We start from the raw sequence: 15977 nt of genomic DNA, 5'->3' as shown, positions 1-15977 counted from the left end.
AATTCAAATTGCCTCTTTTACTGATTTCAACATAGAGAGTTGAACAGCTGGGTCTGGAACTGAAGCATGTGGTCTGTGCTGGACATGTGGAATTTTGATTCCTCAATTAATTGGTGGTAGTAAAGAAGTTGGATGTAATGTTGGGTGAATCTCAAAAGAGCCAGGATGGAATCATGAAGAACCACATGTAAGTACTTGTGTGTCGGATGAGTTTGGGAAGGTTGCTGAGAAGGAGCAGCTAGAGAGATGCGATAACTATGAAAGTCAAAGGTGGAGTTTCATCTGCTGTTGTTTTGTTTGTTTAATGGTATTAAATTAATCTAAAGTAGACAAGAGTCCAAAATGCTAATCTTGCCCTGAGAGATTCTTCAGGGCTTTGGCAATTTAGGGCATATGACTAGTTCTGTTGTTTTCTCCTTCCTCTGCAGTTTATTCACAGTTGTCTCAAGTATTGACAACTATCAGACATTCCTGCCCCAAAGAACTGCGAAGAAGCATCCCTAGGCTTTGAAAAATTAGGAATTTAACCAGCTAAGGATGGGAGAGAAGAAGAACCACCACCCCCCCCCCACCCCCACCTTCCCGCAGGGGAGTAAGGGGGTAAAAGATCAACCAAAGGACTTGTATGCATGCATATGAACATAACCAGTGGACACAGACGGGGCTGGGAGTGGGGGTATGTACTGGAGGGTGAGGGCAGCCAGGGAGAGGTCAATGAGGGGGAAAATGAGACTTATGTAATACTTTAAACAATAAAGAATTTAAATTTTTTAAAAAAGGAACCACCCAGAAGTACAGTAGGAGAAAAGGCTTGGTGGGAATGGGTGGCATGACACATTCCAGGGCCAGAAAGATAGCCAGGGTGCTAGAAGCACAACTAAAGAGACAGAGATGCTCATGATAAAACTGGAGAGGGAGGCAGGGCTCAGAACACATAAGGCCACATTACAGAGACCAGGGCTTTCTCCTAAGAGCACTAGGAAGTTACTGGAGGATTATGAGGTTGTATGACGACACTCATATTCTAAGAAAGGTAATGTTTGCTTCACTTAAAAAGTGAGTGGGAGACAAACAAGGGACAGACAGAAAGGTAGGTAAAAGGAGAGAAGAATGTGATATAACAGAAGGCCCGGAATGGAAGTGTTTTTGAAAAGCTATAGACACTCACCTTGTGTCTAGGCAGGGGTGGGCAAACTTTTTGACTGGAGGGCCACAATGGGTTCTTAAACTGGACAGAGGGCTGGAACAAAAGCATGGATGGAGTGTTTGTGTGAACTAATATAAATTCAAAGTAAACATCATTACATAAAAGGGTACGGTCTTTTTTTTCAATAGTTTTATTCATTTCAAATGGGCCTGATCTGGCCCGCGAGCAGTAGTTTGCCCACGGCTGGTCTAGAGCCATTGAGCAATTACATGAGACAGAACTGTTGCATTTAGTTGCCTGGAGGCCATCAGTGACTTTACTGAAAAGGCAATACTGAGAGAGGAACTAAACAGAAGAAGTAAAAGAAGGAGCAATAGGTAAGGAAAAGACAACAGTTGGCAATAATAAAACAGCTTTTCAGTGTCTGTGAGTGGAAGGAAAAAGACAGGTGGTGACTGGAGGAGAAGCTGGGGTTTCTGGAGCTTTTTTACCTGCCCCCCCCCCTTTTTTTTTAGATGAGAAAGGCTTGGCTAATTTAAGTGCTGATGTATAGTATTTAATCAATAAAAACTTATAGAATATTTAGAGGTAAAAATATTGATGTTGTTTTCTGTTTCAGAAAAGACAGAAGGGGTTAGGTTTAAACACTTGGAGAGGAGTTGGGGAGTAAAATATCATCTTAAAAAGGAGAGAAGGAAGAAAAATTAGATGATGATCCAGATAAATTGATGGATTTTGGTAATGAGAAGTGGGTATGGGAGAAGTTCCTTTCACTTTTATTTTCTATGTGGAGTAGCTGGCTGGGGCAGGACAGGGGTGGGACTCGGGTGGAGACTGGAGGGAATATTGCTGTAGAGTAAGGAGAGAGAGCTTATTAGGGCCTTGAGGAAAATGGAAAAAAGTTAGACTTAACTTATTTGGGGAGTGAGCAAACCTAGTAGAGAAACATAGGATCCCCACAGTTTCAGGAGTGCTCGCTGTAGTTGGTGATAAAGAATTCCGTGATATTACTACCAAATTGCTCCAGAGTATGGATGTCTTCACTAGTGTTTAGCTGCTGTGGGACAGGTGCAGAAGGTGAATGGCCGAGTTCATCCAAGGTAAGAACTTTGCCAAAAAGTCTGACACAGAGACAAAACATGAGGGAATCCAGAGTATAGGCAAGTGTATTATTGAAATGATTGACTATGGACTATTACCTATAAGATAGATAATGTTGTATGTCAAAATTGGGAAAGGCTATTGAATTGGAAGAAGGGAGAGCAGTTAGTGGAACAGAAGGTCCTGGGGAGAAAGACAGGCAGTCATGGTAAAAGGGATCATACAAGCAGGCTGAAAAAACAAGAGATGGGGATCAAAGAATATATTGCTTGATTTTATGATTCCTAAGGTGAAAAAGATATAGCTGATAACAAGTCCCAGAGTGAAACCATGCACTAAAGTCTTTGAAATGTCTTTCTTAAAGTGACTAGGAAGTTATCAGCTAAAAGACAAGAGCAGAGGCAGAAGGTCAAGCAATTTTAATTTAATTTATTTATTTGGGGGGAAGATCATGGGAGCCCGAGGTCTGGAAGAATCATTGGGAAACTGGGAGGGCTGACTCCACTTTCAGGTCCTGAGGTAAATGGAAGATGAGAGTCTAAACAGCCCCTTTTTGAGAAGTGATCTCTCCAGAAGAGAACCAGACGAGAGCTATACAAACAGCAAGGTATCTTCCTGGATTCTTTTTGACCTGTGGATAAAATAGGTCTACCCCATTTCTGAATTTTCATTTCCTTTGGACAAATATATCTTTCAGGGAGGCAAAGACTATATATATACCAATCTCTCTATCTGGGATTCATTAATTTCAAATGTAGCCACTGTGCTATAAAGATGAAAAGAACTTGCATTAACCTACCCTATAAATTCTCCTGCTTAAAGAATCCTGTTAAGTATTTCTTTTAGTTTGGGTCTGCTAACAACAAGTTTCTCAGTTTTGTTTGTCTAAAATATCTTTATTTTGCCTTCATTTTTGAAGAATATATTCACTGGTAGAATTCTAGGCTGGAAATTTTTTTTTTTCAGCACTTTAAAAATGTCACTCTGGTTTACTGGGTTCCATTGTGTGTCTTGATAAGTCAGCTATTAGTATTGTTGTTCTCTGAAGGTAATATATGTTTCAGCTTTCAAAATTGTTTTTGTCATTGTGTTTAGCATCTTGACTATGGTGTGTTTAAATGTATTTTTCTTTGTATTTAGAAGTTCTTAGAGTTTCTTGAATGTGTAACGTGTGGTGTTTTGTCAGTTTTGAAAAAGAATGTAGCCATTATCTTGTGAAATATTGCCTCTGTCCATTCTCTCTCTTTTTCGCTCTAATCTCAGGGATTCCAGTATGTTGTGTCTTTTCACGTGATCCTGTGTGTCTCTTACTCTCTTAGCTATTTTGGGGGTTGTTTTTTTCTAAGTTCTCCATGTTTCTGTCTGATATTTTCTACTAACCCAGCTTCCAGTTGACAAATTCTCTCTTTAGCTACAAGAAATATGTTGCTAAAAATACATATATATATTAAGAAGCTTTAATTATTGTGTTTTTTAGTTGTATAATTTTTACTTAATTAATTTTAAATAGTTTCCATTTCTCTGGTAAAATCTGTCTTATCTTTTTTTCTTAGACAAAATAAATAGTTATTTTTTAAAATTTATGTCAAATAACTCTAATAGCTGGGTTACCTATGGCCTATTTCTATTATCTTTTTTCTTTCTTTCTTAGTCTTGGTTCTTGAAATGTCTAGTAATTACTGCTTGAATGTTGAGCATTTTATAAAAAATTATAGTCTCTGGATGATTTTATTTTTCTCTACAGAAGATTCACGTTATCTTTTCTGCAAGTAGCTAGAGTAGGAGGAGATAACATCTATCCAATCTAGCACTTAGCTTATCGGAGATCAAGTTGGAGTTTTGTAAGGTTTGGTCTATCACTTGTTTGCCTCTTCTCCTGGGGATATAGATCTTCAGAGGCCCAAATGAGAGCCTTTTAGACATTTACTAGAAGGCCTCCTTCTTGGTGGGTCCTAAACTTGAGACTGCAAAGCTTTTGGCTTTTCTTTATAACTATCCTTTCATGTTTAGGCAGTTTAAGAATTAGCAAATTCCTTAATGTGAACTCAAGTACTAGGTGTGGGGCTCATTTTCTTCCACCACCATTAAGTAAGGATTCTGTCACTCAAACCCTGGCTGTCTTGTTAGCTCTGAACTCCTTTTAAGTGCTTTTCACATTATAAGGTGGCCTTAACATCAGGATTGTATGGAGAAGCTCATATAATACCAAAAATTACAAAATATACTGAAGTTTCACTGTTCTCTGACTGAAAGGAATAACATATATGGTGTTATTATGTTATTCCCTCCTCCTCCTTGGCAGCATCTACATCTAGGAAGCTGTACCTTAATCCTCCTGGAACACCCCTAGCATTGTTATGATGACATATGTAAACAGTTTTGCAAATAGTTGTACAAGATGCAAGAGTAAACATTTCTCCCCCCATGAATTTGCATTTTTTCCCAGTAAAATATAACAATAACAGTCATAATATTCATAAAAATTTATTAGAGATTTACTGTGGGTCAGGTTCTATGTTATATATATATATATATATATATATATATATATATATATATATATATATATATACTAGAGGCCCAGTGCACAAAATTTGTGCATGGGTTCCTTAGGCCTGGCCGGTGATCAGGGCTGATCTGTGGGGTGACGGTGGGGTGATCAGGGGGCCCCCACTAGCACCCGCCATGGCCAGCCTGGTGCCACCTGCTTGACAGCCTCGCACCCTGCTTCTGCCACAGGTCACCTCCCTCTGCAGGGTGACTGAAGGGCAATGGTGGGGGAGCCGCTGGCACCCACTTTGGCTGGCCTGGGGCCTGCAGGCTGGGGGAAGCTCCTGTGTTGAGTGTCTTCCCCCTGGTGGGCAGTGCGTGTCATAGCAACTGATCGTTCCGCCTTTTGGTCGATTTGCATATTAGGCTTTTATTGTATAGGATTATATCATTTAATCCTTGGAAGAGCCTATAAGGTAGAAAAAATAATTATTTCTACTTCACACTTAAGGAAACTGAAGCTTAAAGAGGTTAAGTGTACTTAAACAAAGTCCCTGAGCTGGGAAGTAAATGGCACAAGTAAGTTTAAACTTGGATTATTCTAATCTCAAGGTCTGTGACCTTTTCCAACATTTTGTCCTGCCTCAACTGGCCCTCTTTCAACATAGCATAGTTTCATGAGTTTACTGAGTCCTAGAATTCTGAGATATTTCCTTAAATAAGGTAAGAACTCTGTCGTCTGAGGGGGTTTGCATGCAATAAATCTCCTTCCTGGGACCTTTTTTTCAGGTATTTCCAGATCCTTTCCTCCCCGAAATCAACCTTACTTTGATATACATTTTACATTAAATACTTCCACTTATAATTTCTATGGCAAGTCTAAAAGTAATTCTTTTTAAAAAGTGAAGCATTTTTGCAGGAAGAGGAAGCAATTAGTGATGGGGCTTTATTTTTGGAGGATGAGATTGGTGGGGGGCGGGGTCTGAGGAGAAATTGCTTTCTGCGTGTCACATGAATGAGTTATAGGAAATGGGACTCAGCCTGCAGCTTGGCACTTGCCAATGAGTCAGCAGTGAGTCCACCCTCAATGTCAATGCTGGAATCAAGCTGTGACAGACACTGTTCCAGGTGAGGCCACTCGCTGCCTGGCTGTCTGGGGCCTCGAGGCTCTGCCTACGGGAAGTGAGCCATTCAGTTACCAGTCCTGGTGAAGAAAGATTCACAGAACTGTCTTCTTGTCTTCACACAGTTATTTTTAAGTTTCTTCAGGAGTGGTTGCTGTTTCTTAATTTTCCCCAATATCCTACAAAAAACATCCAGTGATTTGACTTCAGACAGAGAATGAAGCTTGGGATTAATGTCATAACCGAATTTGGTTCTTAGGGCAACACTTGTGTATTTTTATACTGCTTCAACTCTCTGGGGTCTTTATAAATGGCAAGTCACTCTGGAAAAGCCAGATGGATAGACGCTGCTTCAGGAGAAGTGGTAGGTTGAAAGAGGTCATCTTGCCGTGATTGAAAATAGGTGCATGTGGCAAGAAGACTAGAACCAAGTCAGCATTGTTGTTGGGTTAAGATGATAGGATTGTTGGTTTGTATTTTTTACTTGCCTTTCCAGGTTTGATAAGGGCTCAAATTGTAAAATTTATTCTAAAAATAACCCTTTAGTATTTTAAAATAACTATTCATTTGGGGGAGGAGGGGAGAAATGGCCAAACAGCTTTAATATCCTTTTCCCAGACCCTTCTCGGACTCTTAGGATCATCCTGGTCATATGCATGGTGTCCAGTAAAATATGGGTAAGAACACCCAGCTGGCATGGCTCAGTGGTTGAGCGTTGTCCTATGAACCAGGAGGTCATGGTTCCATCCAGGTCAGGGAACATGCCCAGGTTGTAGGCTCAATCCCCAATGTGTGGCATGCAGGAGGCTGCCGATCAATGATTCTTTCTCATCATTGATGTTTCTATCTCTCTCTTCCTCTCCCTTCCTCTCTGAAGTAAATAAAATATATATATATATATATATATATTTAAATGGATTAGAAGGACTAACTGCTCAGAATCTGTTTACACCGGCATTTAGTTCTTTTTTATTCTATGGAGAAGGTGGTATTATCCACACATTAGAGATAAGGAAGCTAATGCTCAAAGAGATTAAAGAACCTTTCCTGTGTCAATCAGCTAGTAAGTGATGGAGTTCCAACAAGTCAGAATGCCAGCAGAGCCCACACTCTTTCAACTGAGTACAAAATGATGCTGCCCAGATCCTGCTAACTTACTGTTGGATTAATTATTCATTAAGAAAAATTGTATTGCAATATTTTTCTCTTTTTGTGTAAAAGTAGGATTCTAAAATTCACATAGACTTGGCTTTTGACTTTAGGGAAAGATAAATATTGAAAGCATAGCATAGCATACATGTGCATCAGTGTGTTGGACATTAAGATGATAAAAGAGGCATAGTAAGTACCTGGTTGAGTGTTTGGACTCCCCCAGAATTTGAAGTGATTAGCATCCTCTCCCCTAAAGTTCTTGGATATATTAAACTGAAGATAAGTCTTAATGTTTTACAGTTTGGTACAGTAGTTGTAAGTGACAGTTTTGGTCGAGGAAGGAGTATTATTATTGCAAAGTGAAGCATTTACAGTTTCACAAAAATACCCATCCTGTTGGCCCACCAGGGCCCTAATTTATATTTTTAATAAATGGATACCATTTAAAGATTTTTAAAAATTGACATCTAATATTATACTATGCTATAATTTTAGTTGAGATATTGACATACAATATATTACACATATGCAAATGTACATTTTGATAACACTTAACATATGCATACACCTGTGAACACCACTTCAATAAAAATAACAAATGTATTTATTATCCCCAAAAGATGTTTTGTAATGCTATAATGAAGAAAAAACCCATCATCTAATTTGATGAAAAGAGCCTAGAGGGGACTCAGGTGATGTGAGTCTGGACTGGACTCGACTCATTTCCTAAATAGCTCCATGAAATTCCGTGCGTCCCTTCATTTTTCCAGCCCTTAGTTTTCTCATCTGAAAAATGAGGAGGTTGGACTAGATGGTCCCTAAGGCCCCCTATGGTTCTAAAGTTCAATAAAGCTTAGAGGACAGACGTACTTAGTGTATTGGTTTGTGTCCAAATGGCTTTATGTAAATATGTAGACATCCCCAGTGGTCAGGCGGCAGCTGTGCTGTTTCATCCCTGCCCTGCTTTGCTTGATTGATTGATCGAGAAATCATTTAATTTCTTTTCATACTCTTTCATCCTGATTCAAGGTCATTCATGCCATTGCTTCTTGTTGGTGTTACTAAGCTTGAGGAACTGTTCTACTTAAGAATTTTGGGCTAAGGCTTGAACAATGCTGGGAATTTGGCAATGCCTTAAGCAGCGATCAGATGAGGGGACAGGAACATCAGCTCTCCAGCTCTTTGGGAAGCAGCCTGTGCATCCAACGAGGGGCAGAGCAAGCTGTACTGGATGTATTTCAGGGCTGGGGGCAGGGAAGCAGATTGGAGTTTAATTAAAATTCTAATCCCAACATTGCCCATCTTCTTGCCAAGTCAGCAGCCAGCATTTCTATTGGTGGTTCCGGGGATTTTGCTGTGATGCCATACATAGTTACCTCAAAAACTCCTGCAAATGTACCTAAAACTTCCATATGCTCACCAGATGCTGTAATCAGGCCTGGCATGCTGCCATCTTTTGCCTGTGTTTTCAGAGATATCTCCTTTACCGCGGCCAGGGCTCCTGGTGGGAGGAGGGCATTAGAGAGAGCTGGTGGTGAAAACTGAGCTGATTACAAATAAGAAAACAGGTTCATCCCAGCATAGAGGTCTTTCCAAACTCTTCCTGTTTTCTAGGTAGTTAAGTGGGATTTCTGAGGAGGGGCTGCTCTGACTTGACCTTGGCCCACCATGAGGTTCTTCCTGCTTTGTGCCTACATGCTGCTCCTGATGACCTCCCAGCTGAGGGCAGTCAGCTTTCCTGAGGATGATGAGCCCCTTAATATTGTTGACTATCACTGTAAGTAATCTACAGAACATTCTCCTTTTCTAGGAAGGAAGCTTTTTTGGTTTTGATTTTTCTAAGTGTTATTCGCTTTTAGAAAGAGATTTTATATGCCTTAAACATGTTTTGCCTATTAATTTATCCACAGTTGTGTTCAGAAAAAATGGGACAGTTTTGTTGGGTGCTTTTCTATAACAGCCCATATACAGGTTATGTATTTTCTGTTAAAAGAAAAAGACCATTTGCTGACATTTACCGGCTTTGATTCATTTATATTCAAGACCCGAAGAGAGGAATTTAGTTAAAACCCTTCTACAACTAGTATATACAGCTAATCAATGCTGTTTATTGATTCTTTAGCTCCGTAATCCTGACTGATGGTTTAGCCCATTTTTACTTGCAGATTCAAGGCAATATCCGGTTTTTAGAGGACGCCCTTCAGGCAATGAATCGCAGCACCGGCTGGACTTTCAGCTGATGTTGAAAATTCGAGACACACTTTATATTGCTGGCAGGTAATTTTCCTCTCGTTGGTTTATTAGATTAAAATTCTTTTCTCTCGTGGTGCTTGCATTAATGTGTCTAGTTCATGAAAAACTAATATGTGATTGTGATCAAAAATTGCAAGTGGCCAAAAATATTCACAGAGAAAAGCCAGTGCTGTGTGCCAGGAACAAAACACAGAGCAGCAACCTTCAGCGCTGCTGTTTTATTACTGACATCAAGAAATCATAACATCGCTCTTTATTCCTAAAGCAGCAGGGGGGATCTTTCTTTATTCTTTTTTAACTTGGAATTATTCGAGCAAATATTAGAAGTATGTCTATGCTAATGCTAGTAGCAGTTTGACCCACGCCTGAGGAGAAGAGCTTTCTTTGCTCCCTAACCACAGTGATATATAAAAGCTTCCCACTAATGAAAAAGTACCCTTTGTTGACTTTGCTGGAAACAGAGAAAATCCAAATGATCTCCAAAACACAATAAAGGCAGATCTGTAAAAATAAAATAAGAAGCAGCTTAACATTTTTATGCATCCACATGCTATGACTTAATGCCTTGTTTCCAACAGGGATCAAGTTTATACAGTAAACTTAAACGAAATCCCCAAAACAGAAGTAATACCAAGCAAGGTAAGCTAGTGTCATTGGCAAATTTACTTGCATTCCCTCAGAACTTGGATAATGTCCCCCTCCCCTCCCAGAATTTTCATACTTCAAAACTGAGCTTTGGTTTTGCTTGGTTAATTGCAGAAACTGACATGGCGGTCAAAGCAACAGGATAGAGAGAACTGTGCTATGAAAGGCAAACATAAAGTAAGTAAAGCAGACAAGTGCCTGCTCTGTTGTGTCTTTCTGTGGTCTTGATCCCATAATGTCAGAGCATGGAATGTCTAATATTAACGTAATTGCTACTTTCTATAGGATGAATGCCACAACTTTATCAAAGTATTTGTTCCAAGAAACGATGAGATGGTTTTTGTATGTGGTACCAACGCATTTAATCCCATTTGTAGATTCTATAGGGTAAGTATATTTTATATGTTGTGCTTTTTTTTCACCAATTTTCCTTTCTTCACTAGTATGCTGTCAAAGTTGAATCCTTTCTGCTATAACCTAGTAATTTGTTTTGTGGCTAATGCTATGGAAGAATAAAGACAGAATTCTTCAAATAGAATTTCAGTACAAATAAAGCAGTATTGCCTTCAAACGGGTACATTGAACAGATTTGACACCAACTATTTATTTTTCTTTTGTAGTTGAATACCTTAGAGTATGATGGGGAAGACATTAGTGGCCTGGCAAGATGCCCATTTGATGCCAAACAAACCAATGTTGCCCTTTTTGCTGGTAAGGTTCTTTAGCATAATGAATATAAATGATTAATGACATTGAAGGTGCAGAAGGAATTTAACGGAAGAAAAAGAGCTCATAACTATGATAGCGACCTTGGAATTGGTGTTTCAAAATCTAAAAACTATGAAAATTTTTTCCAAAAAATAATTAAAAGTAGGCATATTATAATATAATATTTTGACACTTGGTTCTGTTGCTAACTAGGCCAGTGACCTTGAATAAGTTGCTTGACTTTTTGATGCTTAGATTCCTCATCTGTAAAATTAGGTAATACTATGGGCCAACCTGTCACAGGTTGCTTATGAGCATCATGTTTAGCTTTATTTCTGTATATGGGGATAACAGATGCAAGCACTCCAAAGAGTATACTACACTACAAAGGGCAACACACTACAGGGTAATTGTGGTTATTTTCCTCAAATTATGACTTTGGTTTCAGATGGGAAGCTATATTCTGCCACGGTGGCTGACTTCTTGGCCAGTGATGCTGTTATTTACCGAAGCATGGGCGATGGATCTGCCCTTCGCACAATAAAATATGATTCCAAATGGATAAAAGGTAACTTTGAAGAGCAGTGCTGTGGGATTGCCAAGGGGAGTGGGATGGCTGAGTGGGAACAGGAGCTCTGGTCATCAGGAAATTCTATGCATGACTTTATATTGTTTATTTAGAGCAAGGATGAGTTCCTTTGGTTGTGAATAACAGCATTGACAAGGAATTAAGAGACCCATAGCCAAGGCAAGAAAGTAGACTCATCCAGGATTTTATCTTAGGTGACTTAAAAAAGAAATCCCATTTCAGTGTGCCAATTTGCCAAACTTACCATGTGCATGATACTCCTTGCCCACGCTCAGCTACTTACCCTGGAAGGTAACAACAGTGAGAGTCGATTAGGTCATATCTGCAGAGTCATTCTGTTCTTTGGAGTCTAGAAATCAAGATTTTTTAATTCTCAACATGAGAGGTTTTCTTCCCTAGTTAAATAGGTTAATGAATAAATCTGTTGAAACAAAGACCTTTGCCATGGTTCAGTTCCCGGTAGGCTTTTTACAGTCCATTAGCTGACATTAAAGACTCCGTATCCCCTGGAGCTTCAGCTCACCCATGTCGGGCTCCTCAAATTCGTCGGCATATCCGAGTTCCCATTGGCGTGAATGTAGCTACGTGACATCTGTCAGTCATGCCTAGCAGTCAGGGTCAGACACTAATTGAATTACCTTTTAAGAACCAGTTTGTTTCTCATTTTCTTACAGAACCACACTTTCTTCATGCCATAGAATATGGAAACTATGTCTATTTCTTCTTTCGAGAGATTGCTGTGGAACATAATAACTTAGGCAAGGCAAGTATATGCGCTTGACTTGTATGGTGGACTTGTGCATGGAATTGAGCCCACGTTGGTAGAGGTGGGGCCTTTGCATGTTTTTCTCACTATGTTTAGGGCCAAGTGAAGAGAGATGGGCAGCTTATCATGAGAATAATTGCTGAGCAATGGCTTGGGTGGGAACAGCAGCCTCGGGCCTTGAGAAGACTTCATGTTTCCTGGCTCTGCAGGCACCCTTGTGCTGTGGATGCTTCGTTAACTCTTTAGCCATCCATTGATAGTTCAGTGCTTCCCTGTGTCAGAGGCAGGATGGGAAGCAGAGGCCCTTGTTTAGTTTTGGGTGCTTTGGTAAAAGCCCATATGAGTTTAAAGTATTGCCCCCCCCTTCTGGGCCAGGCTTAAGGAGGGCACACTTCATTAGCAACGTGAGAAGCAAAGTGGGAGACAAAGTGCGGGAATGGTTTCCGTTCAGCCAGGTCAGTGGCTCACTTCTGAGGGAGCTTTTGTGACAGAACAGGTAAATGGCCCCTTTTCTCACAAGGGAATCTAGTTTACACCCCTAGTCTACTGCTCCCTAGAGAGAAGACTGCTAGATTCTTCTGAACCAGATACATCTTTAGCTTTTCTTGTCCCTCCCATGCACAGCAGCTTTGGTTTTCATCCCCCTCGCCTTGCTCTGCTTTGTCTCGGGCAGGCTGTCTATTCCCGTGTGGCCCGCATTTGTAAGAACGACATGGGTGGCTCCCAGCGGGTCCTGGAGAAACACTGGACTTCGTTTCTGAAGGCTCGGCTTAACTGCTCCGTCCCCGGGGACTCGTTTTTCTACTTCGATGTCCTGCAGTCTATTACAAATATAATGCAAATCAATGGCATCCCCACGGTGGTCGGGGTGTTCACCACACAGCTCAACAGGTGAGATCACATCCCTGGCAACTCAAAAGACCTTCTGTCCTTGCTGGCGGGACCCACAAATAGGCCCGTTGTGGCCTGACGGTTTTTCTGATGGTTTTCCCCTTTTTCAGTATTCCTGGGTCTGCTGTCTGTGCATTTAGCATGGATGACATTGAGAAAGTATTCAAAGGACGATTTAAAGAACAGAAAACTCCAGATTCTGTTTGGACAGCAGTCCCCGAAGACAAAGTACCAACGCCAAGGTAAAGAAAAAGGGTGGAAAGGGATTTTTGTCTTTAACAAAACCATCTGGCCACTGGAAGCATCTATCTTCACTGAGCAGCTGGGCCAGCCTCCCACGCTGGGAGGGGCCGCTGTGCAGGACTACACAGGAGTCAGTCCCACAGTCCTGTGAGCAGGTGGAGAACCCACCCGAGTCAGGGAAATAGCATTGCTCTCTGGGTGCCACTCTCTCTTCTTTTTCTCTTGACCTCTTCTTTCAAAATGGACACTTATTCCTTAGATACCATTGATGATGCGGGGGAAACACACACTGTTTTCCTTGCAGGCCTGGCTGTTGTGCAAAGCATGGCCTTGCTGAAGATTATGAAACCTCTATCGGTTTCCCGGATGAGACCCTGCTGTTCATCAAATCCCACCCCCTGATGGACTCTGCCGTCCCACCCATTGCAGAGGAGCCCTGGTTCACAAAGACTCGGATCAGGTAAGGCTATGCAGACATGGCGGCCCCTGCCACTCACACCTGTCCTTCCTGTTGGCCTCTTCCTCTGACCTGGCTCACCTCCTCCCGCAGGTACAGGCTGACAGCCATCGCCGTGGACCATTCTGCCGGACCCCACCAGAACTACACTGTCATCTTTGTTGGCTCAGAAGCTGGTGTGGTACTTAAAATTTTGGCAAAGACCAGTTCTTTCTCTCTGAATGACAGCGTATTACTGGAAGAGATTGAAGCATACAACCATGCAAAGTAGGTATATTTTACGAGAATACTCTTCAGCACTGCTCAAAAATTTCCGGACTTTATTTCATCTAGTCATTTCCTTCCAGCCCTCTGAATTAGCAGTGGTTTGGCATATTAGTGTTTTGGGTTTTTTGTTTTTTTTTCTCTCACTGAAATAAATCCTGGCTTTGTTTTCTTCCTGAGTCCACTGGAGCTTGGAGGTGGGCAGTTGATGAGTTTAAAAATAATCCAGCCCTTGTATTTCACTTGTGGAAGATGAGAGCATTTCAGCACCACCCATCCTACCTGGTAGATCAATTTCAGGATGCTACACGCAGCAGACAGTGGCAAGCACACACACATACACAGGCACAAACAGAATGTAATTCTTCCAACCACTGATAGACAAGATTATTTAGACCATTAAAACAGTCAAGAAATAGATGAGAGAAATGGAGCAAAAGAAACTAAGGGGAAACATCTAGCACAGGAAGATTTAATGACATTAAAACATTATCTTTTTTTTCCTCTACAGTCCAACATGGTCTTCACAAATATAATTCCCTTCAATCATCAGAACGGGAAGGCAATCTTAAAAACAAACATGTATAGCACTAGAAGATGAATCACAGTATTATTATTTCCCAAACTATGTACTTGCTTGGTTTGCTACCTAGAATATTCCTTACGATCTCCCCAGCTCTCAGTAATTGCAAAAATCAAACCTCTGCCCTGACCGGTTTGGCTCAGTGGATAGAGCATTGGCCTACAGACTGAAGGGTCCCAGGTTCGATTCCGGTCAAGGGCATCTACCTTGGTTGTGGGCACATCCCCAATAGGGGGTGTGCAGGAGGCAGCTGATCGATGTTTCTCTCTCATCGATGTTTCTAACTCTCTATCCCTCTCCGTTCCTCTCTGTAAAAAAACAATAAAATATATTTTTTTTAAAAAATCAAACCTCACTTGTTCTGTATAGTTCACGTAGCTTTTGACTTACTAAACGTATGGCTTCAAAACGTATCCCACACGACAGGTGTAATCCTGAGAACGAGGAGGACAGAAAGGTCATCTCATTACAGCTGGATAAAGATCACCACACTTTGTATGTGGCATTCTCGAGCTGCGTAATCCGCATGCCCCTCAGTCGCTGCGAGCGTTATGGATCCTGTAAAAAGTAAGCTGATGTTTCTGTTCTCACCCTGGGGTCGTGCAGCATTAAGACGTTTGATGACAAGAAAATCCAAGTTTCATTCTGTTTGGTTTTGTGCAGGTCTTGTATTGCATCTCGAGACCCCTACTGTGGCTGGTTAAGCCAGGGGACCTGTGGTAGAGTCGCCCCAGGAATGCTGTAAGTATACTTCGCCACATTAGCCACGAGCTCCACACCTGCTCCGATCTTCCCCAGGGTCTGCAAAGCTAGAAATTTTAGAAAACTTCCAAAAACACTACTCTCCCTTCCCCCCTGTTTTTGTTTTTAGGGGAGAGTATTTTTTTTTTAAAGGAAAATCTGGAGCTGTGAGAGGAAAGGGAGATTATAGACAGCGTAATACTTAAGGGAAATAGGCAGTTCTTTTCTGCTCTCCTAAACATTCCAGTTACCAAATGTCTAACAGAAATACTCCAGTTAGCAAGCTCTGCTGAAATGTCCATTTTTCCCCCTTTCTGCCCATTCCTACTACTAATCGATGTATGTTCTTGGTTCTGCTCTGATTGTCACTTGTGTTCCTGTGAAGGCCGTTAACCAAAGACTCCTTTGTTTTCCATCACCACAGCGCTGGAGGATACGAACAGGACACGGAATACGGCAACACGGCCCACCTCGGGGACTGCGATGGTAAGACTGAATCGCCCTTGCCCTCCGGCCCTTCTTTTTGACCACATTTGCACGTGAACATTATTTTACAACCAGCCTTTTAATGATTCAGGACACATACCACCTAGCATTTAACTTAAACTTCGCAAAAGCTGAGCTGTTTGGTCATGGGGATACATTAGAGAAGCATCTTACTTTTTTTTTTTTTTCCTTAGAGAATCTTACTTTTTTTTTTTTCTTTTTTCTTTACCATTTACAATTTTGTAGGAAATCTAGAGAAAGGTAGTCTAACCAGTAGGTTAATCTTTTCATTTGTAGCCTTTCCTTTCGACTTTTTTAGTTAATTGGAATTCATAAA

The 15977-nt window shown here is 41.0% G+C and overlaps 1 protein-coding gene across 7 annotated transcripts in view; it reads left to right on the top strand.

Annotated features, from left to right (window-relative positions):
• SEMA6D (semaphorin 6D) overlaps positions 1-15977 on the top strand; it is a 58118-nt gene that overhangs the window by 34969 nt on the left and 7172 nt on the right. For 6 of the 7 annotated variants that reach the window (XM_059702256.1, XM_059702270.1, XM_059702264.1 and 3 more), the window contains 15 exons: positions 8629-8791; positions 9180-9291; positions 9846-9906; positions 10027-10089; positions 10198-10299; positions 10533-10623; positions 11069-11188; positions 11884-11972; positions 12649-12866; positions 12977-13108; positions 13414-13569; positions 13660-13833; positions 14840-14980; positions 15077-15154; positions 15579-15640. In XM_059702256.1, the coding sequence (XP_059558239.1) occupies positions 8683-8791; positions 9180-9291; positions 9846-9906; positions 10027-10089; positions 10198-10299; positions 10533-10623; positions 11069-11188; positions 11884-11972; positions 12649-12866; positions 12977-13108; positions 13414-13569; positions 13660-13833; positions 14840-14980; positions 15077-15154; positions 15579-15640 (1708 nt within the window). In that variant the 5' untranslated portion in view covers positions 8629-8682. The remainder of the gene's footprint in view (positions 1-8628; positions 8792-9179; positions 9292-9845; positions 9907-10026; positions 10090-10197; positions 10300-10532; positions 10624-11068; positions 11189-11883; positions 11973-12648; positions 12867-12976; positions 13109-13413; positions 13570-13659; positions 13834-14839; positions 14981-15076; positions 15155-15578; positions 15641-15977) is intronic. The other variant, XM_059702261.1, reaches the window with a different exon arrangement.

Source organism: Myotis daubentonii, chromosome 1 (assembly GCF_963259705.1).
Source record: "Myotis daubentonii chromosome 1, mMyoDau2.1, whole genome shotgun sequence".
Classification (NCBI taxonomy): Eukaryota; Metazoa; Chordata; class Mammalia; order Chiroptera; family Vespertilionidae; genus Myotis; species Myotis daubentonii.
The sequence above is the reverse complement of the archived record's forward strand: the minus strand, read 5'-3'. Positions and strand labels throughout refer to the sequence as shown.